Raw genomic sequence first — 24,869 nt, forward strand, 5'->3', positions numbered from 1 at the left:
CCCGGCAACAACCTCGTAAATCTCCTCTGCACCCTCTCCGGTGCAATCACATCTTTCCTGTAATGTGGAAACCAGAACTATACGCAATACTTAGCTGTGGACAAACCAGTGTTTTATACAGTTCTAGCATAACCTCCCTGCTCTTATATTCTATGCCTCGGCTAATAAAGAAAAGTATCCTGTATGCCTTCTTAACCACCTTATCTACCTGTCCAGCTACCTTCAGGGATCTGTGGACATGCACTCCAACGTCCCTTTGTTCCTCTACACCTCTCAGTATCCTCCCATTTATTGTGTACTCCCTTGTCTTGTTTGCCCTCCGCAAATGCATTACCTCACACTTCTCCAGATTGAATTCCATTTGCCATTTTTCTGCCCACCTGACCAGTCCATTGATATCTTCCCGCAGTCTCCAACTTTCCTCCTCACTATCAACCACATGGCCAATTTTTGTATCATCTGCAAACTTCTTAATCATGCCCCTTACATTTAAGTCTAAATCATTAATATATACCAAAAAAAGCAAGGGACCTAGTACTGAGCCCTGCAGAACCCCACTGGAAACAACCTTTCTGTCACAAATACACCCGTCGACCATTAACCTTTGCTTCCTGCCACTGAGCCAATTTTGGATCCAACCAGCCACTTTCCCTTGGATCCCATGGGCTTTTACTTTTTTGACCAGTCTGCCATGTGGGACCTTGTCAAAAGCCTTGCTAAAATCCATGTACACTACATCAAACGTGCTACCATCATCGACCCTCCATGTTACCTCCTCAAAAAATACAATCAAGTTAGTCAGACACGATCTTCCCTTAACAAATCCATGCTGACTGTCCTTGATTAATCCGTGCCTTTCTAAATGACGATTAATACTGACCCTCAGAATTGTTTCCAATAATTTGCCCACCACCGAGGTTAGGCTGACTGGCCTGTAATTACCCGGTCTATCCCTTTCTCCCTTTTTAAACAACGTTAGCAGTCCTCCAATCCTCCAGCACCATGCCTATAGCCAGGGAGGATTAGAAAATGATGGTCAGAGCCTCTGCTATTTCCTCCTTTGCTTCTCTTAACAGCCTGGGATACATTTCATCCAGGCCTGCAGATTTAGCTATTTTCAAAGATGCTAATCCCCTTAATACTTCCTCTCTCACTATGTTTATCCCATCCAATATTTCACATTCCTCCTCCTTAACTACAATCTCTGCATCGTCCCCTCTTTTGTGAAGGCAGATGCAAAGTATTCATTAAGAACCATACCCACATCTTTAGAAAATATATATAAAATGTACAAGTTGATGAAAACCATGGTAAAGCACAACAAAAATATAATTCTCTTTCACCTTCACTTCCTGTTGTATGTTGCAGTCTCTCCTAGTCCAATGTCAGTCCCTGCCTTTCTTTGCTTACCTATATTACATAACCTATTTCACCTTCTGAAGCTGTTGATAAGCTGAGGCAGAAGATAAGAAATGCTACCCGCATGCCTTAATTCGACTGTGTAATGAAAGATAAGAAGCTGAACACCAAATTGGAAGGTAAGAACTCAGATCAGTCTCAGCAGTCAACCTAATTAAGACAGCACCTTCCAGCAACCCTGATAGTTTGGTGGGTAAGTTCACTGTGTGATGTGGTACTAAGCCATATTGACCAGAAGGTTCCAGGTTGGATTCAGCTAGGTGCTGATGATTGCTATTCAGTGACTCCTACTGGAAAGTGTGTGAGCATGGACATTGAGTGAAGACAGGGTTATACACAGTTGTGATGCCCCTCACTGTTGAATAGTGAGCTGACATTCACTGTCTAGGATCACATATGAAGAATGAAGAATGGAGCCTTCGTCAAGACAGCAGAGCACAAGTAGGGGTCAGTGGCAGGGAAATTCCTCTGAGCTGCTCCTACTCTCCCGACGGTACTTTGCCAGACTTATGGCGGAAAGCCCGGTTACGCGCATGAACGAAGTTTCCGCTGCAGTTCCGGTGAAGTAATGCTAGCGGAGAAGGAGCGGCTCCAAGGAATTTTCTGGCCAATGTCTTCAGGAGAGGGTGAGAGAAAAAGGGGCAGGGAAATTGCAAAAAGAGAAAAGGAAAACAAAAGCAGAAGCCCAACACTTCTCACCATCCTAATAGTGTCTTTTATTGCCTCGTTAGTGCCTCATATCCCTTTTGCCCCCTTTTCTCCCATTGTCTCCTGTTGGCACTGACATCTTCCTGACCTCTGGTTTCTTTCTGAAGGATCCACTTTTCATGTGTAATCAAAATCCTGATCCAGATTCGGCAACTGGCTCAATTTCCACCTGTAGGTAGTTGCACTCACTCATGTGTTTAGGTTCTTATGGGAGGTTTCTGATGCTGGGAGTCATGACTGTACTCTGGTAAACCAGATCTTTGTATATTATGGTACTGTGTAATTACTCTATGCTTAGGCATATGTAAAACATAGATATTTGTATCTGCTGGGAAAGCTCCTACTGTTCGTGTTGTGTGAGAAAACATGTGGAATAGGCTGGCAATGTACTTATAAAAAAAACCTAATGTATAGTGTTTTTTAAATTGACGGTGCAAGAGGAAGACACAAGGGCCATTATCTGCGTGAATATTAGTGTATGAGGAAATTAATGCATTTGTATGTAATTGTCTTGTCTAATATTTTAATAGAGCCATGTATTGGACAAAGGAATTTTGTAGAAATGTTTCAAACTTTTGTAGATACCTGCACAACATAATTTCAAGGCCAAACACTACAGCAACATATGATGAACTAGAATTCAAAAAGAGCACAAGATGGAAGGGAAAGTTGTTACATAAAATAACATTATCTACAATTTGGTAATATGGATGTGTCTGTTAACTTGATAACCCATCTGAGCTTTACTTTTACAGATGAAATACGTCTTCAGAACTTTTGCATTGTGAATAACTTTAGAATGCCAGATCACAGTGGAGCAGAAAAAAATAATATTCCATAGAACACATTGCTGCCTCAGTAGAGTATAAATCAAAAGATGCCATATTGAATTTGTACAGTGCCCTGGTAAGGGGCTCTTGAGCATTGTGTTCGGTTTTGGTAATTAAGCAATAAATAGGAATGGCAACCTGCCCTTACTTTGCTGAAGATTTGTAATTTTTCCCTAATGGGAAATAAGGGTCTGCAATTGGACATAATAAATCTGGGATTGATTACCGTGGCTTTGTAACTTCTTTAGCGCCTTTCAAAGAACCAGTATGAAACCCATGCCTACTCTCAGCAGGCATGGGAACTGCTAGGCCTAATCTACAGGGCAGAATTCCCAGGGTAGCTCAGAAGCATCCCCAGACATGCCAACAAACTGCCGCCGGGATATAGAAGGGGGTGACGGGCGGAAGACTTGCTCGCCCATTAATTGGAATTTTGGATAGAGGGCAAATGGGGCAGACCCAAATTCCTGCAGTCCCAGCAAGCCATCCACCCGAGTTGCTCCCTCTCCTATCCCAGGAAATTTCAGGCCATAAAATATTAAATAACATAGATAAGGTAAATCTAGTGCACTACTTCAAGATCCGTCAACACACTAGAACAAGGAACATAGTTGTAGATTAGAACTAGTCAAAGAAAAGTTTAGGATAGATGTCAGGAAGGACTTCTTCACTTAAAGAGTGATCAACATTCTGTGGCCTTCTTTTATTCTCCACACTAGCCTTTAGTTTTGAAATACAGTAGGTTCTCGATTATATTGAAATACAGTGGGTCCTTGACTAGAATTGAAATACAGTGGGTTCTCGATTAGTTTTGGAATACAGTGGGTTCTCGATTAGGATTGAAATACAGTGGGTTCTTGATTAGGATTAAAATACAGTGGGTTCTCGATTAGGATTAAAATACAGTGGGTCCTCCATCAGAATTGAAATACAGTGGGTTCTCGATTAGGATTGAAATACAGTGGGTTCTCGATTAGGATTGAAATACAGTGGGTCCTCCATCAGAATTGAAATACAGTGGGTTCTCGATTAGGATTGAAATACAGTGGGTTCTCGATTAGGATTGAAATACAGTGGGTTCTCGATTAGGATTAAAATACAGTGGGTTCTTGTTTATATTGAAATACAGTGGGTTCTCGATTAGGATTGTAATACAGTGGGTTCTCGATTAGGATTGAAATACAGTGGGTTCTCAATTATATTGAAATACAGTGGGTCCTCCATTAGAATAGAAATACAGTGGGTTCTTGATTAGTTTTGAAATACAGTGGGTCCTCCATCAGAATTGAAATACAGCGGGTTCTCGATTAGGATTGAAATACAGTGGGTTCTCGATTAGGATTGAAATACAGTGGGTTCTCGGTTAGGATCCAAATACAGCAGGTTCTCGATTAGGATTGAAATACAGTGGGTTCTCGATTAGGATTGAAATACAGTGGGTTCTCGATTAGGATTGAAATACAGTGGGTTCTCGATTAGGATTGAAATACAGTGGGTTCTCGATTAGGATTGAAATACAGTGGGTTCTCGATTAGGATTGAAATACAGTGGGTTCTCGATTAGGATTGAAATACAGTGTGTTCTTGATTAGAATTGAAATACAGTGTGTTCTTGATTAGAATTGAATTCTTGATTAGGATTGAAATACAGTGTGTTCTTGATTAGAATTGAATTCTTGATTAGGATTGAAATACAGTGTGTTCTCGATTAGGATTGAAATACAGTGTGTTCTTGATCAGAATTGAAATACAGTGTGTTCTTGATTAGGATTGAAATACAGCGGGTTCTCGATTAGGATTGAAATACAGCGGGTTCTTGATTAGAATTGAAATACAGTGTGTTCTTGATCAGAATTGAAATACAGTGTGTTCTTGATTAGAATTGAAATACAGTAGGTCTGCAATTATCTGTCATTAGGAAGGGGAACCCTCTGTTGCCAAATCAAAATTGATGCAGCTTTGTGCCAATAATAGACCTGACCTTACTCAAATCCCTGACTCGGCTTCAAATGGAAGCCCAGTGGTTAAAAGGAGTCCAGCAAAAGGTTTCACCCAACCTGATCTGAATCTCGGCCTGATCTGACTTCCCTGACCTGGCCTGACAAAACAGATCCTGCACAGTGTGCTTTATTCAGAAGGTATTTTGTATGCTTTATCAAAAGATACAACTCAACACAAATCTTGACCCAAACTACGTCCAACCAGACCTTACTTGAAGGGTGTAGTGGAAGTTTAATTGAAGTGTATGTAAGACCGGATCCAAAGTCCGGGCCCAACAATTGAAACACACACACCTACTTCCAAAGGTTTGGTTTGCAGATAATGAGGGCAGATACTCGAGGCTCTATTGCACATTGGAATATTTTGCTTGCAATCCAGAAATTCCTGCCGATTAAAAAGTAAGAAAGTAGCTATTTTATGACAGGAATTAAAATTACTATTGATAACTGTCTCTTTTTCTCCATGTTTCATTTTTATAAGAAAACACAAAACCATACTCTTTAGGTATCCATACTTAAAGAATTTATATATGTGCAATTATTGTTACATTTTTTTTTAAATAACTATAGAGGATGTATCACTCACCTTTCTAAGATGGATTAAAAACTTTCAAAACTGGATATACCTGTAATTCTGCACCTGATAAATGAGGTGCTACCAACATAAAAGTTTTGTAGGTAGGGTATCTAAATCAAGCGGCATGGTTATATTCTTCCATGCAGTTAGATGAAATGTTTTGTAGGTGACGACGTGTAGAAACCCATTAGGTCCTGTCCATACTGCACTGCATGTTAATTGTCCCATACACTCTAAGCTGTACTTCAGTACTTCCTCATTGGCACACTGCCATCAGTGACAACATTACTTAAAGGTAGACTGTCATATTGTCAGCTGTTAGCAGTGTAGGAAAACTGTAAAAAGACACCTTCTGCATTAGAAATGTTAATTGATTTGAATAGGTCAAAGTCTACTATCACTGGCAAATATCTTTGAGCAGGTAATGTAATGTCTACTTGGCTGTTTCAGTGATAGCCAAATACAACCTTTGAGGTTATGGCTTAAGACACTCAGGGTAGTTAACTGCTGTAGATAGTATTAGCATAACAGCATGTGATGTTCAGTATCATGATCCTGATCAGTACAGAGTCTCCCTATTGGTCAAAAAGAAAAACTGGCTGTTAAAATTACGGTGTACATAAACAAAGGAGAAAACCAGATCCTCTGTTATTTATATTTAAATTTATGTTAGAGTGCCAACAGTTCCAGGGAATTCTGTACTCTCTGGGCCAGCCATTTTTTTAAGACCTCAGCTTACACACTGCATTACTGATTCCACGACTCCCCGCAAACAATTTTATAGTAATGCTACTGACATGTAAAGAGCAGCTTTATTGCAGTAATATTAAGCCCCAGGATGCTGTTAACAAGCTAACTCATTTTGGTAGGACCCACTATCCTGGACCATTGATATTGAAATGAAAATCTGACCTGATCTTGGCACAATATTTAGGCCAGGACTCAGAAACCTGAAGCAATCTGATTGCCTGACATGATTCATTGGCAACGCAGGGAACCGAATGTCACTGAAACAAGTTTGTCACTGAAACAACATTGGTGATGTTCAAAGGGTCAAATATCCAGCTATTTATATAACTTTTATTAATGATACTATTAGTAAGTTCACTGCACATCACCAGAATGTATCAAAGTTGGCTATTTATATGTCTACTCATTCAACTAGTTTATTGTCTCGACACAATCATCACCAGTGGCAAAGAGACCAGCTGCCGAGCCGTCACCAATGCTGCTCTGAACCAGCTGCCGAAAGTATCTCTTCGGTTTTGCCTCCCATCTGTGATGTGCCGCAGATTGAGGATCTCAGCTAGGTTAGCTACCAAACCTTCGATGCACAGCCTTCAACTCTTTTGGACTTATTGCAAGCATTCCTGCTCCGCCCAGCTCCACATTGAAGTGAGCTTTAAAAAGAAAGACTTGTCTTTTTGTTAGCGTCTGCTGGCTGGGCCACAGCAAACTCCTGAAAGCCTGGCGTCTGCTCCGCTCAACACTGACAAATTTCTTCAACAGGTCCTTAAGCAGGCGTTTGGTGCCTTGTTAACAGATTTAAGGGGCCTAATGCCTGTTTAAGGCAGTCGCCTGGGATGCCTGAATATTATTCTTGGGGTGCAGGACATAGCATCATGAAATTGGTCCTTCTGGCCCCCGTTTTCCGCTCATAAAACGGGCACAAGGACTAATTTCTATCCCACCATTTTCTGGAAATGTTCATCTAATTTCCTTGCAAATGTCATGACAGACTTGCCTTCAACAGACAGTGCAGCTTCTAGGTTTTTGTCCAGCAGTTGCAGGCGGTACATTAACTTCCTCCAAGTGATTACTAAGAATGTTGATTCGCGCAACGAGAGATCCCAGACCGCCCCTGCTCTCCATCCAGAGCTTGCTGCTTGCCCTTTGCCATGACATGCCCTGCTGGAGCTGCTCATTATTGGTTGGATTTGTTTTCTACTGATGGCCTAATTAGTCAGCTCCCCTCTCCATATAATGTTGCTTGTGTTTTCATGGTGCTGAAGTCTGGCATTTTCACCCGTGTTATAACAACAACAATAACAACTTGTATTTATATAATGCCTTTAACATAGTAAAATGCCCCAAGGTGCTTCTCAGGACAGTTATTTGACACAGAGCCACATAAGGAGATATTAGGACAGGTGACCAAAAGCTGAGTCAAAGAGGTAGGTTTTAAGGAGCATCTTAAAGGAGGAGAGAGTTTTAGCAGATAAATAGTAACCAAAAAAGTAAAGCACACACAATGATCAAAAAAACTCACAAGCTCTGCTTTTCATCTTACATTTTACCAACCAACACACAAAAAGGTTGAAGTGCACATGCATATGCCATGTGAATGAGTAATGAGATCACATGCCCAATGACAGTGTCTATTACTCATTTTTTATTTACTAATCAAAGATGTAATTAGCCACATCTGCATTCCCAATTAGCCACATGTGGCTAGTGGCTAACATATTGGACAACATTGTACTATAGTATTACAATGATCTAAACTAGTTGATGTTGAGTGAAATAAAAACAGAAAATGCTGAAAAAGCTCAGCAGGTGCTCAGCATCTGTGGAGAAATAAACAGAGTTAACGTTTCAAGTCGAAGACCTTTCGTCAGAATGTTGAGTGATATAGGCCAATGGTTTATGGGCAACACCAAAATCCAATTTCAGAATGGAAACTGACTGAAAAGTGGAACAATATTGCCATTATTTTGTCTTTCTGCTTCCTTAAATAGAAATGGAGAAGTAATAAGCTGAATCTTTTAGCTCCATCAGCCTCCCACAGACGGCAGGTCCTATATAGAAGGCAATTACTCAGCATGTGCCCTAGATGGCTCTATACCCAGAGTATATAAGGTAGTTGCTTGAGTCAGCGATTCACCTTGCTATTGTCATAATATTGACCTATAATTAAAAGGTAAGCTGATTTACATCAATAGGTAAGGCTCAGGGGAGTCATGTATTTGACAGTTGATAAACATATATCTTATTGTTAAAGTTTTAGGAATTATTATTGTTATAGTTATTGTTATCGGAAGGATATCAAGGCCTTGATGAGGGTGCAGAGGAGATTTACTAGAATGGTACCAGAGATGAGGGACTTCAGTTATGTGGAGAGACTGGAGAAGATGGGATTGTTCTCCTTAGAGCAGAGAAGGTTAAGGGGAGATCTGATAGAGGTGTTCAAAATCATGAAGGGTTTTGACAAAGTAAATAAGGAGAAACTGTTTCCAGTGGCAGAAGGGTCGGTAATCAGAGGACACAGATTTAAGGTAATTGGTAAAAGAACCAGAGGTGACATAAAGACATTTTTTTTTAAATGCAGTGAGTTATAATGATCTGGAATGCACTGCCTGAAAGGGTGGTGGAAGCAGATTCAATAGTGACTTTCAAAAGAGAATTGGATAAATACTTGAAGGGGAAAAAATTGCTGGGCTATGGGGAAAGAGCAGGGGGGTGGGACTAATCAGATAGCTCTTTCAAAGAGCCAGCACAGGCACGATGGGCCGAATGGCCTCCTTGTGTGCTGTATCATTCTATGATTTTATGATTCTATGAAGTTGTGTCCGTAAGAATAAATAAATGATGGTGAGTTCCTCCTGCCAGTCTGGTTGCTTTGTCTGATAGTCCCAGTCAGATGCTTCACAGTAGCCAATCAGATTGCCAGACCAAAAACAGAGAGCAGCCATTGCAGCTATTGGGATGACAATGCTGGTTGAATAAAGATCATATCATTTAAATAATCATTTTTCAAAACCAAACTGCAAGTCCCAACATGGATGGGTGGAGCAGCATTGCCTGAAGCAGCATGTGCACTGAGAGTGCTGGCAGTGTTCTCTGTCTGATTGTTTACTTCCACCCACAGTCAGCTGTTACTATCAGGCAGGGTTTTCAGAGGTGAGCGTTTTTTCTTTAACTTCCTTCATCTTACTCGTCTATGCTCTGATGACAGCACGAGGGAAGACAAATTTGGTACTTAGTGAGCCAACATTTGAGACCAGTGTATCCTGGACTTAACATAAGCAATGCTATTAGTATATTTAAAGAGGGGTTCTCACCACATAGTTATTTTAAAAATAAGAATGATGATTGACTTATTTTGTTTCATTTCTGGCTCTTCCTGCTGATTTTTGATTAAACATCATCCAGCTCAACAACTCTACCTAGCGAGTGTTGATGTCATCATCAAAGGAACTAGCTGAGAGGAGTTACTGAGCCGGACAGTATGAAAACTAAATTGTCAGTAGATAGCCTGTAATCAAGTGTACGTTAGCCATCTTATCATTGACTAAGAATAATAATTTATCTCTCAGGCTGCCGCACCCAGCAATTTGTTGCAACTATTGCACTCGACGATGTCACCCAAACACATTTAAACAAAACTATTCAAAATAATCACAGAAGTGGATGTAAACAAGAAAGGGTTGTCAAGATAAAAGGGAAGAAAAGCCTTTCAGTGCAAATGTCCCTCCCTCTCCCAACATGTGTTCTTTAAAAAAGAATTACGCTTCCCTGTTGGAGAGACTTTCCCTGCTCTCTCTATTGTAACTGATATTGTAAATATATTATTTTTAAATGCATTTACAAACAGTGACCAGAACAATTCTTCTCTTCTGTTGAGAGATTAGTCACAAAAATTGAAAGTTATTTCTCTCACTGAAAATGTACCCTTTTTGTGTTGCTGCTTACTTTTGCACCGTTCCAATGGCGAGGTTTATGGGTGTAACCTGAGTGCATCCAAGTGGAGCTTTTCTTGCCTAATATGGAAGCTGGCACTGCTGTCCCACCTGGACACCAATCTGACTAACACACACAGCAATACCCAGTCAGTATTAACACTCTCTGGCTCAGGTAGGAGATGAATTACCTGTGTACCCCCAGAACTCCCTACTTTTTAATCATAATTCTCGAAACCATTATTGTTCTTAAAGGAATTCAAATGGTGAGACTCTTCCCTTAAATACTAGCGTTATCTTGATATGGAGTGTTGCCGATTCTAATCATTTTTCTTTTGTGCGCTGTTGCAGATTTTTGCACTGTTGTGATAGTTTCAATATCTCCTGCAAGGATTTTTTTTTACAAGTTTTGATTGTTTTCCCATGAAATTTTGACGCCAGGGGCCACCGTCCTGTAACTCGCCCAAGTCTGACAGTGCAAGCGTGGTATGCGAGGGTTGCAGGTTGTTTATTCCATGGGGGTCACCACGGCTGAGCTTCATCCTGTCCTCACCTGACATCCACAAATGCACACTTCCACCACGGTTCATTGGATAGCGATCATGATGGGAACGCTGGAGGAGTTTTACCCTTCTGTAGCTCGGGGGTGCTGAAGTGAGTAGCTGTCTCATTGCCCTGATTGAAAACAGCTAACGCTGTACAGACTGTAGAGGCATAGAGGTTCACAGCGCAGAAGGAGACCTTTTAGTTCATTGTGTATGTGCTGGCCCTTTGCTAGAACAATTCAAAACTAACCCCACTGCCCTATTCACTCCCCAAAGCCCTGTGTTTTCCCCTGCTGTCCAGATTGATCTTAGAATCATAGAATCATAAAATGGTTACAGCATGGAAGGAGGCCATTTGGCCCATCGATTCTGTGCTGGCTCTCAGCAAGAGCAATCCAGCTAGTCCCACTCCCCCGCCCTATCCCCTTAGCCTTGCAAATTTTTTCCCTTCAATGACTTCCTCGTCTTTCTTGTCTGCTTAGTTCAGTTTCCCACAGGGCAGTGTAATTACCAGGTAAGGTTCTGAGGGAAGAGCTACAGTGATATTTAGGGATATTACTTACACTTCATGAAAGGTTTTTTTTGTATCGTTTGTGTAACATCTGGGTATAAACTTGAAAAATATCATGCCTGTAATTTGAACTAATGCAAATGAATAGGCACGGGTGAACTCCCTAAAAAGAGTTTCAACACATCTCCTAACACACCCTTACAGATGAATACACAATAGGCCCTGGTGCTTTCTGTCTGTTTTGTATATTTAGTAAAGTCAGACTGTTGCTGGGTGCAGTCAAGACTTAAACCAGCGAATCAATTAACCCTTAGAGTACCAGTGGCTCCAAGATATTCTTTTCTCTCTGGGTAGCTATTTTGTGTCCCAATTTTTGCTCCTATTCAGAAGAAACTGAGTAGGCATTAGAGCAGGGGCAGAATGGCTCACTTCACACTATCGCACAACGACCCCCACTGTTCCTCTGCTGGTTTTAGTTTCTGGCTCCATGTTTTGTTGCTGATTGGACCACGATCTTTTCTTCTGTGTCCTGTTGTTGTGGCTGGGGTTTCTTGACCGTGGGCTGCCCCAGTGGCTCCACCTGTGTTACGATATTATATAACTTGATTGTCAGGTCTTTCTACAGATGGCGGTTCTACTGTGTTCTGCTGGTGGCTCTGGCTCCCCCGAAAGCTCTTTCCATCCTCAGTTTTTACTTGGTGCAACCTGACATCCGCTTGTTGTTGCATTTTTGCTAGGATCTATTTCCCTTTCGCTGTTGACTGAATTCAAACAACTTCCCCTTCGCTTAGCGAGTTCCTTGACACTGTTATTGTGAAGCAGAGTGGTTTGGCTTTTCTCAAGTTTAGCTTATCGTTTACATCACTTGGGGGAGAGGGGGTGGACTTTAACCTTAACTGGCAGAAACTGGGCAGTTAAAATCGCCCAGGTTACTGGAGTCGCTGGGAGATGACAGTTCCCGATTTTAACTTGCTCTCCTGATCAGTCTGTAAGTACACCCGCCCAGAGCCGGCAGGGTCCTTTTTCACATTTGACATCATCGGGACCCGATTGCAAGTCGACAGTCTAGGCAGGAAGCTGCAGTGGCTTTTCCACCAGGTGACGGCGGCAGGGAAGAGGACCAGGGTCAGAAGTGGTCCCAACAGGTAAGTCATTTTAGTTTCCTTTTGTGGCCCGGAGGAGCAGGAGCACAAGGGAAGCTTAGGCCTCACTGCTGCGGACTCACTCTCCCCCTTCTTCACGATCGTGAGATGACCTCGACAGCTAATCCTGCCACCTACATGGATTCAGCGGGCAGTAAGTGGGCCGCGTGATATTCGGCACTTCCTGGAGTTGGATGTTAGCCAGCAGCAGTTAAAATACCCTGGATCTCATTTCTGGAGCAGCAGGTGGGTTTCTACCTCACACCCCTGCGCACCCCTCCCAAACCGGTCTGGAGTTAAAATCGGAGGGCCTTTGTTCCGGAAGCAGTAGGCCCAATTTTCTGGTTTGTCTGCCACACAGTCGTTGAGCTGGTGAGCTGTTCACTATCTCACTTGGTATATTGAATTGAAGGAGCTATTCCAGGAGCGGCATTGAAATTTTAATCGCATTTTCTACCTTGCCATTGCTGTGCTATGGGCTGATGATATGATTACACTCATATACTGTTGTGCAAACCCTTGTAGTTTCCTTGAGGTAAGTGGTAGCCCATCGACTGATATAACCTAACTTGGAACACTATGGCTTTGGCTTTTTTTTATCGGTCCATTTAGAAAATATTAAGTAATAAAACATGTGAGATATGCTTTCATCTGCTTCAAACAGGCAACATCTGATTTTCTTCCAGGGATTTTTCCAGTATTTGACAGCTGGTAAGAGGTTACTTTTGCCATTCAGCATGAAGCTGCTGCCTTAGAGCATACCTAGTTTTGTATGGCTCAATATCCTTGTCCAGCAGAGGCCAGTAGATCACTTCTATTGCTCTCTGATGACAATCTGGCTTCTAATGCAGCTTGACTAAACACTGCAGTGATTCCTCACTCATACACAGCAGTGTCACAACGCAATCTCCCTTGAATATCAATGCACTCTCTGCACTCAGTTCATCTCTGGTAAAAACTACTTGCCTTTAACGTAGAAAACATCACAAGGCATACAGAAGTGGAGAAAAATAAATCAATGGAATAAAGGAACTGAAAATGAAATATGGTGTGAGAGTTAGGGGAGGCGACTGAAAGTGTGGTCGAAAAGATGGATTTTGAGAAGGTTTTTACAGGTCAAGAGAGAAGTAGAAAGGTGGAAAGTTTTCAGAAGGGACTTCCAGAGATTAGGGTTGAGGCAGCTGGAGCCTCTGCCACCAATGGTGGAGTGAAGGAAGGCGATTGCAGAAAAGGCCAGAGTCAGAGAACCAAAGGGCATGGGAAGGGATGTAAGACTTGAGGAGGTTGCAGAGATTGGGTGGGATTTGAACATCAGAATGAGGATTGTAAATTCAATGTGTTGGAAGACAAGGGGGACAATGTAAGTCAGCAAGGACATGACTTATGAACGAGTAGGACTTATGATTGGGGCAGGAAGCAAGCTGTTCAGTTTTGAACAAGTTGTGGGTGGGAGGTCAGAAAGGAGAAGAATGGAGAAGTTGGGGATGATTTTCCTTCCCTCCTCCTACCTCTCCCCCAAACCCCCCCCCCCCCACCCCACCGTTCCCACCCCCCAGTGCTGGACAAACAGGCGCAGCATACCTGAAGTGCACTGTATCTGTGCAGGCCTAAGTTTGCCCGAAATTCCTGCCCCAGGTCATTAGTATGGCGTAGGTGTATCCCAGTACAGGCTCATCCCCGGCAGGGCCTTGTGCTAGGTGTCAGAGTGGAAACAGAAAGCAGCAGCCAGATGGCCCCGAAGCCCTAAGATCCTCCTGAAAGAAGAGGAATTTATCTGGTGCCTCAGATCTCTTCGGTTTGCTCCGAGGCCCACCTCAGACCTTCCATTAACCGGGGAGGAAAATCAGATGGGAGGGCCAGGAACGTCCCCTCCTGCCACATGTCCATAGCAACGCTGGGCCTACCCCCACTGCAGAGGGAGGCCCAGTTGCTCCCATTTGGAAAAGTACCAGAAATGCTGTCAGTGTAGTGGGGGCAGTGATTTGTCAGAATGTGTCATGTCCCCATTTTGTTGTTTAGTGCTTGGGACCTGAGCATTCCCCAGGAGCAGCAATGAGGAAAATCGACCCTCTTGAGTCTACTGGTGACAAAAGCACAGATAAGGGTTTCAGCAGCAGTGTGGATGAGGTATGGGCAGAGGTGGAAGTAAGCAGTCTCGGTGATTGATAGGGTCTGGGGTTTGAAGCTCTACTGTAGTTCGCACAGGATGCTAAGGTTTTACATGGTCTAGTTCAGCCAAAGCAAGTGGCTGGGAGGGGAATAGAATCAGTGGCAAAGGAATGGAATTTATAGCAGCCGTTGAAAACAATGACTTTGATTTTTCTGATGTTTTGACTCATCCCCTACTTGATATCAGACAGTACAAAAGTAATTGTGGAATAGAGGCAGGGCTGGGTAACATCAGCAAACCAAATAAAGCTGATCACCCTGCATGCAGATGAAGTCATCAGGTGCAGCACCTAGATGAGTAACAGGAGCAGGCCAATTAAAGATCTTTGAAGGACTTCAGTGGTGATGGTGAGAAGGGAAGCCATTGCTGGAGATGCACTGGCTGCATTTGAACAGGTAGATGTGAGAAACTTGCAAAGGCATCCCCATGGAAATGAACAATGGAAGAGAGGTAATGGAGGAGGATGGCATGTTCGACCATATTAATTATTGCAGAGAAGGACAATGCACCAGGGTCACAGTACAGAGGATGTCATTCATGACTTTGGCCAGGATGGTCTCAGTGTTGTCAGCAGGGTTGATACTGGAAGAAGGGACTCAAACACGAGTCTTGGGAGAGTTGGAGACAGAGCTGGGATGTGGTGACATGATTAAGAACTTTAGACAGAAAAGTGAAGATAGAGATATGGCAGTAGTTAGAGAGGACGAATGGGTATCGGGTTTTTGAGGATGGAGGTGATGATGGCAATGTTGGCACAGGCACGTAAAGACTCTGTTCAGGAGGTTGTTGCTGCCTTTGAAGGCACGTGCTTTGGTTGATGTATGCAGCAGGTTATTGGCAGGGATGTTGTAGTATAAATAGGGCATAAGTGTACCTATTTCCCTAAGTTTTTGCTTTGCAAAGAGAACCTTTGTTCAGGTTAACTCCGCGTTGGTGCAACTCATTCTAAAGAAACTATGACGCGGATGCTCCCTCTGTGCGGTTTTGTCGGGCAACCGACTGGCAGAGCACAATGGCTGGCTGCCCGATAGTGTTGGCAGGAGGTCCAATGCATTTTGTGAGCCGGGCCTCATTGACATACGGCCGGAGGGCTACGGACAGAGAGCGAGCGCTGTGGGGCACCTCACCTGCTCTCAGCTGACCTCCCGTCCTGATCCCGGAAAAAGGTAGGTACGGGAAGGGGGGTTAATTTTTGGGAGGAGGGGTCTCAGTGCGGCAGCGACCCTGTTTGTTTTTGTGAAACCTGGAGGAGCAGGTTACCATAGGTACATAGGAACAGGAGTAGGCCATTCAGCCCCTTGAGCCTTTCAATGAGATCATGGCTGATCTGTACCCTAACTCCATTTACCCGCTTTGGCTTCATATCCCTTAATACCCTTGGCTAGTAAAAATCTATCGATCTCAAATTTAAGATTATTAATTGAACTAGCATCTACTGCTTTTTGTGGGAGCAAGTTCCACACTTCTACCACCATTTGTGTGAAGAAGTGATTTCTAACTTTTCTCCTGAATGGCCTGGCTCTGATTTTAAGGTTACCTCCCCTTGTCCTAGACTCCCCCACCAGCAGAAAACGTTTCTATCTACCCTATCAATTCCTTTCAAAATCCTAAAAACCTCAATCAAATCACCCCTTGACCTTATATATTCAAGGGAATACAAGCCTAGTTTATGTAATCTATCCTCATAATCTAACTCTTGGAGCCCTGGTAACATTCTGGGCTCCTCTTCGTTTGGACTGCCAGCTGAAACTGTGCAAAGCTGTACACGGTGTGCGTTCTGCCCAGTTGATTCCAATGTACGGCATGGACTCTGAATTCAACATTAAAAGGGCCTACTGCCTGACTCAGGCGGGTGCTCCAGCCAGTGGTGGGCCCTTAGGGAGATAACGTCGGCCACACTGTTCGCGGGGACAGGGTGGGAAGTCATACCCCACCATTATCGCGATGCTACTGCCACATTTCCATGAAAATTGGTGGGAGGCCTCATAATCTCCCCATATATTTGTATTTCTTGTTACACTGTTAACTTGTACATCGATTAATGCTTATTTTGAAAATGTTTTAAGTGAAAAGTTTTTTTAAAAGCCAACGCTTGCCTCTCTTTTTCTCCCCATTCCCTGGATCACACGGTAACTATACTTGATTAGGGGTTGACTCTTCATTTGATTTTTCCAACCCTATCTTATTTAATGCTAATCCTCGGTGATACGGACGAAAAGAAACATAGAAACATAGAAAATAGGAGCAAGAGTAGGCCATTCGGCCCTTCGGGCCTGCTCCGCCATTCAAAATGATCTTGGCTGATCGTCTAACTCAGTACCCTGTTCCCGCTTTTTCCCCATATCCCTTGATCCCTTTAGCAGTAAGAAATATATCTATCTTCTTCTTGAATACATCTAATGACTTGGTCTCCACTGCCTTCTGTGGTAGAGAATTCCACAGGTTCACCACCCTGAGTGAAGAAATTTCTCCTCATCTCGGTTCTAAATGGCATACCCCGTATCCTGAGACTGTGACCCCTGGTTCTAGACTCCCCAGCCATCGGGAACATCCTCCCTGCATCTAGTCTGTCTAGTCCTGTTAGAATTTTATATGTTTCGATGAGATCACCTCTCGTTCTTCTAAACTCTAGTGAATATAGGCCTAGTCGACCCAATCTCTCCTCATACGTCAGTCCTGCCATCCCAGGAATCAGTCTGGTAAACCTGCGTTGCACTCCCTCCAAGGCAAGGACATCCTTCCTCAGATAAGGAGACCAAAACTGCACACAATACTCCAGATGTGGCCTCACCAAGGCCCTGTATAACGGCAATAAGACATCCCTGCTCCTGTATTCAAATCCTCTTGCAATGAAGGCCAACATACCATTCGCCTTCCTAACTGCTTGCTGCACCTGAATGCTCGCTTTCAGCGACTGGCGTACAAGGACACCCAGGTCTCGTTGCACCTCCCCTTTTCCCAATCTATCACCATTCAGATAATAATCTGCCTTTCTGTTTTTACAACCAAAGTGGATAACCTCACATTTATCCATGTTATACTGCATCTGCCATGTTCTTGCCCACTCACCCAATTTGTCTAAATCACATTGGAGCCTCTTTGCATCCTCCTCACAGCTCACATTCCACCCCAGCTTTGTGTTGTCTGCAAACTTGGAAATGTTACATTTAGTTCCTCATCCAAATCATTGATGTAGATTGTGAATAGCTGGGGCCCAAGCACTGATCCCTGCTGTACCCCACTAGTCACTGCCTGCCACCCGGTAAAAGACCCCTTTATTCCTACTCTGTTTCCTGTCTGTCAACCAATTCTCAATCCATGCCAGTATATTCCCCCCAATCCCATGTGCTTTAATTTTGCACACTAACCTCTTGTGTGGGACCTTATCAAAAGCCTTCTGAAAATCCAAATACACCACATCCACTGGTTCTCCCCTATCTATTCTACAAGTTACATCCTCAAAAAACTCCAGTAGATTTGTTAAGCATGATTTCCCTTTCATAAACCCATGTTGACTTTGTCCAATCCCGTTAATGCCCTCCAAGTGTTCTGTTATCACATCTTTTTTAACAGACTCTAGCATTTTCCTCACTATTGATGTTAGGCTAACTGGTCTGTAATTCCCTGTTTTTTCTCTCCCTCCTTTTTTAAATAGTGGGGTTACTTTTGCCACCCTCCAATCTGTAAGAACTGTTCCAGAGAGTCTATAGAATTTTGGAAGATGATCACCAATGCATCCACTATTTCAAGGGCCACTTCCTTTAGTACTCTGGGATGTAGATTATCAGGAGAAGAGGAACTCAGTCGTGTGGCTCTTCCGGCATAAACCTGTCTCATTGCTCTGTGGTGCCCTCTGTTGGTGGTCCAGTGCACAGTGCCACTGTGCCACCAGTTTCTCCACTCCCCTGACCTCATCTCTGAGCTTTTGCTGAAACTTGTGCATTGGGTCTATGGGTTACCATTTTCAGTATGTTTGGTAAATCACTGCTCAGCAATGTGTGCTCTGTATATGCCACACAGTAACTGGTCACTTGTTTTTTTTGTATTGTATTACATCTCACCTCTCTGCATACCTTTTTTTTAAAAATTACATCGGGTTACACCAAGTCTGCAGCACATAAATTTACACTATATGTAGCACATATAACATATAGCATATGTTAACAATGTGTATGTAGTGTGTAGTCTACCTCCTGCTGTCAAAGAGCTTCGTAATAAAAAGTAATTTTCCTTATCAGGTAAGGTTGAACAGGCTGAACAGAAATTCAGCCCAACTAGTCTATGCCAGCATTTATGCTCCACACGAGCCTCCTCCCTCCCTACTTCATCTAACCCTATTAGCATATCCTTCTATTCCTTTCTCCCTCGTGCTTTTCTAGCTTCCCCTTAAACGCCTCTCTGCCATTTGCCTCAACTACTCCTTGTGGTAGCATGTTCCACATTCTCACCACTCCTTGGGTGAAGAAGTTTCTCCTGAATTCCCTAATGGATTTATTAGTGACTATCTTATATTTATGACCTCTAATTTTGGACTCCCCTGCAACTGGAAACATTTTCTCTGTCTACCCTATCAAACCTTTTCATTATCTTAAATACCTCTATCAGGTCACCCCTCAGCCTTCTCTCTTCTAAAGAAAAGAGCCCCAGCCAGTTCAGCCTTTCCTGATAAGAAAAATTACTTTTTATAATGAAACTGTTTGACAGCAGGAGGTAGTTCTATACATTACATACACATTGTTATCATATGTTATATGTTACATGTGGTACATATCTATAGTGTACATAAATGGATCTTCTAGCCTTGCACTTCCTTTTGGTTGATGTGGACTGAAGCCTCTTGGCCACCATCAATACCCCTTTGTGATCAGCCATGGGCGTTTGTGCTTTAATACTGGGTAATGAGATCCCATTCATCTTTCCTCCCACAAATAAAGAGTGCTCCATCATAATGAAGAACTCCATCTGACAGATGATGAAATCCTGTCAAGGCTGAAAATCAGTTAAGAGAGGGAAATCAACCTGAACCTATGAATGGGAGGATCAGTTTAAATGCAAAAATAACTCCCCTTATCAGGAAGGTCCAGGTTTGATGATTGGTTTCTGCTGAGTGAGGTGATTTCACCCATAGCAGCAGTTATGAGCGCTCTGCAATTTGATTCAGAGGGGGGAAATCAGCCAGAGTTCCCACTTATGATTGCTATCCAGTGGTCCACGATTGCTCTAAAGTGCATGTGTGAACTTTAAGTAAGGAAAGGATCGGGTTCAGCTGTGATGATGCCCATGCTCAAACAGCCTGCCGACACTTACAGAACGATGCAAATACTGGAATGGTGACTGGTAATACTGGGGCAGCAGCTGAAGACCAGGTCTGGGGGTAGTGGTGGCAGCAACAAGGCACCCCACTTTCAGGGTAAGATGAAATATTGCTGCAGCAAGTACGGCTCAGGAGGGACCTCCAAAATGCAGAGCCTGAGGCCTGAATCGGGCCAAAGAGATAGGTGAATTTTTATTATTAAATTCAGGGCTGGAGGGAGTAATGGGACCACTTCGTTAAGACAATCAATCCCTCTGCACTTATTACTTTTGGGGCCTTCTTAGGGAACATCCCTTGGTCTCAGACGCTTTGTGTGGAATTCCAGCGGTGTGCCTCAGCAGGGCAGGCGCCCCTGTTGTGCCACTCTAAGCACCATGAATATTCTAATGATACCATCTCCAGGACCTGAGATGGGTTCTCTGGCGGGTCACAGTGACGGGCAGAAATCCTCATCCTGACGCACTTGTGCCAGCACCAACAGTGCCATGGAATTTCTAGGTTCAGCTTTTTTAAAAAAGCAAAATGTTATTGGTTCATCCAAATGAGATTCATGCAAACCATATATGACCATGTGTGACATAAATAATTTTATTTCATATGGTGAAAATGCAAGTCATTTTTTTTCTTTCTAATAAAATATATAATTTATGTTGACTAACTTATTTTCTGCTATTCAATTAGAGAAATTTTACACTGATTGTGTTGCAATCCTTCATCTTTCCATGTGGATATCATCGCACACCTGCCACATGCAGATCCTGGCTGTTGATGTCCACCTAAACACAGAGCAGCAGCAGCAGAGCGAAAGCCAGAGAAGTAATGGATACAATAGAGTGATTACGAGGCTGGAAGTCTTATTATAGGGTTCACAGAAGCTTTTCTCTCTTGGTTTCTGGTATCTCAGAATCCTATTAATGAGATTGCTACCTAATGCTCAGTGCTGGTGAACACTCACACCTTTTCATCACTCTCTCTACTTCTTAAATCACATTAACAAACCAGTAAGTCCGATTATTTAGAAACTTCAGTCAGCTTTTTCCATGAATTCCTCTTCACGATTAAATAAAAGAGCACAGTTTATGACAATTGTTTAAATACAAATCCACAATACACACTTGCATTAACCTTTCAATAGCTGTTGAGCTGAGAAATTGTGCAATGACTATATCCCCTTTAATAAATTCTACATCCCTGAAGTGTGATACTTTATTCATTTCAGCCAGGAAACATTAAAAAATTCATAAGATCCGCGACATATGAAAAATTTGGTTGAAGCCAAATAGTTCCAATAACGTCGTGTGCTTGGCACCATGGGGGGAATTTTCCAGCTTTGCATCCCTGTTGAGGAGCCTCACCCGCTGGGAGGGTAGGGCTCATGATTTTCTGACCATTTATTTAAGTGGAATGCACTCAAATCTCTGCAACGACCACCCAGTGAGGGACCTCGCCCGCTGGGAGTGCAATGGCAAGAAATTATCCCTCACGTAACCTCTCAAAGCTGTAAAGTCCAGGTTCATTTCTCAGATGGTTTAAATTCTATAAGGCACACCAGGATCTTATTTATATTCCATATATAAAGGTTAAGAAGAGCCTCAGTTGAAAGTCATTTGGAATATTTCACCATAACATAAATTTGATTTTTTTTCGCAGAAAAATAAAATCTTGATCACCTCATTTCTACATTTTATTGGGTGGAAAATAGTGGGAAGAGTGCCTGCAATTTCCTGATCTGTGCTCGCAGTGGGTCAGGCTCCGTTTTGGGATCATGATTTTGTAACATCGGCCCTATAGATCAAATAATGGCCCTCTTACACTTCCTCATCCTCTTCCAAGGTATTTTCCAGACTTATCTTCAGGTTCATCCTTTCCAACATCTCCGTCACAAAATCAACTTCTTTACACCTAGGAATCAAAAGAGTACATTAGAAACCTGTGATTTGTTCAATTGGAGAGTGGCAGTTGCTAACACTCACATTTCCAAACATCAGTGAGCCTGTGAGTGAAAACATTAATTTTAGCTAATCAGAGAAATGGGCCTCTGGACGGCCAGAATTACATTTTTCAGGTTTTTGATGGCTGTGGGAACTGAGCCAGGCTGGTTAAAAATTCAAAGGGGGTTAACTTCCTTGGGGTTTCTCCCACTCCGTCACTGTAACTTTGGTGGGAGTTCGACGGGAACCTCATTTAAATGGGGTTTCTGTTGAACCTCTGCCAAAGTTACAGCAGTGGAACAGGAGAAGATTTCCACTAGTTGCTATTTGTTACCTCACGTTGTAAACAGTTTGAGGTGTTCCTCCCCCATTCCCCCTCCCCACCCCCCCAACACTTGCTATCGAGACTAGCACAGGCCAAGTGGCAATTTGGTTGCAGTTCCAGGCGGTTGTTGGAGCCCTTGGAACAGTCCCACAGCACAAATTGTCAACTTCAGGAAAAGTGGGGGCTAAAAGGGGAAGAATTTTGGGACTAAAAAGTGAAGTGTCCACTACCTAATAGAAGATACTTTCATTTCAGTCATTCGTTTTAACTACATTGAACATCTAGTTTCAGGCCTGGAAGTTTTTTGGGTGCTAAGAGGCCTCCTAAGCCGCCAATATGGCACAGGTAGTGCACAATCATTATGAGCCGGAAATGCATCACCCGCCATTTTGGTAAAGGCCAAAATATTCGGCGAACAGTGCTCATGACTGATACATGCGTTAGGACATTTTCATGTGCAAATAACGGGCCTAATGCCTGCTTGAGGCCCCCACTGCAAGATTTGCCCTAAGGCAGCCGGCACCATTGCCAGCGCATTCAGGAAAACCAGGCATACATGTGGCCAACAGATGGTTCTTAAAGGGCCCGCCTCTTAGGCTGCAATCAACAAGGTAAGTTTTAAAAATATACTTAACTGAATGTGGTGCCGGGGTGGGCGGGGGAGTAGGATGCAAATGGCAACCCTTTATTATATGGCAGTTCCTTTCCCCCTGCCACCCTCCACTCCGATCACCGTCACTTCACCACCCCCTCTCTGATCACCACTGCTCCCTCCCGACCCGTCATCTTCCTTCCTAACTTACCTGAGGGCCGCTGCGATGCCAGCAACGGCCTGATCTTCAATCACAATTCACCAACAAGCCACCTGCTACTCTCTAGCAGCTTGCCAGCTTGATGAAAATGAGGCCCAAGGCCCAATATTGGGCACCCCTCAGGCCTCACCACTGAGGCGTGGGGATATAAATCCCCACCCGCCCAAAAGTGGGAGTGCCTGAATTGCTAGGCCTTGGGTCTCCACACAGATCTGGTGGCACTCCAATGCCATATGATAAGAGGTTGCCATCTGCATCCTACAGCAGCTCTATTCATTTCTGTGTAAATGTCAGAACTTCATGCCAACACACAGGTGAATCGAGAAGTGCCAAACCTGGAAAAGCAAGTCCAGCTGGGCACTGCTTTATACTGAAAGCATTCCCCAGCTTTTCCTTCCCTTTTAATACTCCAAACTAAGGAAGGAAGAAAGCAAAAAGGAACGAGTATAATGTAGTGAGTTAGAGGGTGGAATTAATCCTGTCAGATTGAAAATTAAATCAATAGTTTCATCCTAATTAATTTATCAACGTGTAGATTTATGATCAGTTACTGAAAATGCTAAAGTATTAATTTGATAACGTGAATCATTCCATGACTGCCTCACTTGAGCTGTTTCTGTAAATTGGAGATTTGCATTCTGAGCTGTTCGGTGAACTCCTCCTGTTCCTGAAACTCTCTTTGATTTTGTCTGTAATGAGCACCAAGCTGATCGATCTCTTCATCACTTTCAATCAATTGCTGTTTGAGAGTCTTTATACGCAAAAAAAGCTGTAAGAGACAATTCAAAAAACAACCATAAGGAATTAGAGGATATCGCACATTTCATCAGACAGAAAATGCTGCATTTCCTATTTTTTAATTTCAGATTTTTACCTTTTGCAATTTTTATTTTTTAACATCCATACGAACTAAAGCCTTCTCTCTGACCACACTGTATCAGTACTCCACAGAAGAGATCAGAAACATCCCATGTATTGCCTAAGAATCAGGAGTACTGCTCACTTTGGAAGAATAGATTTTCAACAGTCACAACTTCTTTGTTGTGAGGCAAGATGACAGGGTAGATTTTCCTCTTTGTTGCACTTGGGGAGTTAAGTTAGGAGGGACCGTAAGTATTACAGATGGGAGCAGGAAGCTGCAAAGCGGCTTAGACAGATTAAGTGAGTGGGCAAAACTATGGCAAATGGGGTTCAAAGTGTGAGGTCATCTCCTAAGGACCCAAGAAAGATAAATCAGTGTATTTTCTAAATGGTAAGAAACTAGGAAATGTAGAGGAGCAAAGAGATTGGGGAGTCAAAATAGACAAATCATTTAAAGCTTATAAACAGGTATAAAAATCAATCAAAAAAGCTAATGGAATGTTGGCCTTTATCTCAAGGCTGGAATACAAAGGGGAGGAAGTGATGCTTCAGCTGTACAAAGCCTTGGTCAGACCCCATCTGGAGTACTTCATTTAGTTTTGGGCACCGCACTTCAGGAAGGAAACATTGGCCTTGGAGGGAGTACAGCGCAGATTCACCAGAATAATACCAGGGGTTAGAAACCTAAATTATGAGGGCAGGTTGCATAAACTTGGCTTGTGTTCCCTTGAGTTTAGAAGATTGAGGGGTGATCTGATCGAGGTGTTTAAAATGTTAAAAGGATTTGATAGGGTAGATACGGAGAAATTATTTCCTCTGGTGGAGAAATCAAGAACAAGGGGGCATAATCTTAAAATTAGAACTCGGCCTTTCAGGAGCGAAATCAGGAAGCACTTTTTCACACAAAGGGCAGTAGAAATCTGGATCTCTCTCCTCCAATTTCTTTTTAAATTTAGCTTTTTGATTGGCTTCCTGTTGCTTTCTACCCTCATGACTAACTTGAATATCAAAATTTATGGCCACTGGGTCCTAAATGTTTCCCAACT

The 24,869-nt window shown here is 42.9% G+C and overlaps 2 protein-coding genes across 3 annotated transcripts in view; both read right to left on the reverse strand.

The window, feature by feature from the left end:
• Positions 1-5,754, reverse strand: part of LOC137324784 (coiled-coil domain-containing protein 68-like) — a 50,177-nt gene extending 44,423 nt beyond the window's left edge. Inside the window, exon 1 of one of the 2 annotated variants that reach the window (XM_067989524.1) lies at positions 5,543-5,754. The gene's annotated coding sequence lies outside the window, so the exon portion shown is untranslated. Of the gene's footprint in view, positions 1-5,254; positions 5,275-5,542 lie in introns of those variants that run through there. The other variant, XM_067989573.1, reaches the window with a different exon arrangement.
• Positions 5,755-21,702: 15,948 nt separating this feature from the next.
• The window catches only part of LOC137322458 (cingulin-like protein 1), a 41,932-nt gene continuing 38,765 nt past the window's right edge, over positions 21,703-24,869 (reverse strand). The window contains exons 10-11 of the mRNA XM_067985739.1: positions 23,568-23,731; positions 21,703-21,796 (exon numbers count right to left, since the gene is read on the reverse strand). Of these exons, the coding sequence (XP_067841840.1) occupies positions 21,703-21,796; positions 23,568-23,731 (258 nt within the window). The remainder of the gene's footprint in view (positions 21,797-23,567; positions 23,732-24,869) is intronic.

Source organism: Heptranchias perlo, chromosome 1 (assembly GCF_035084215.1).
Source record: "Heptranchias perlo isolate sHepPer1 chromosome 1, sHepPer1.hap1, whole genome shotgun sequence".
In the NCBI taxonomy this organism is placed as follows: Eukaryota; Metazoa; Chordata; class Chondrichthyes; order Hexanchiformes; family Hexanchidae; genus Heptranchias; species Heptranchias perlo.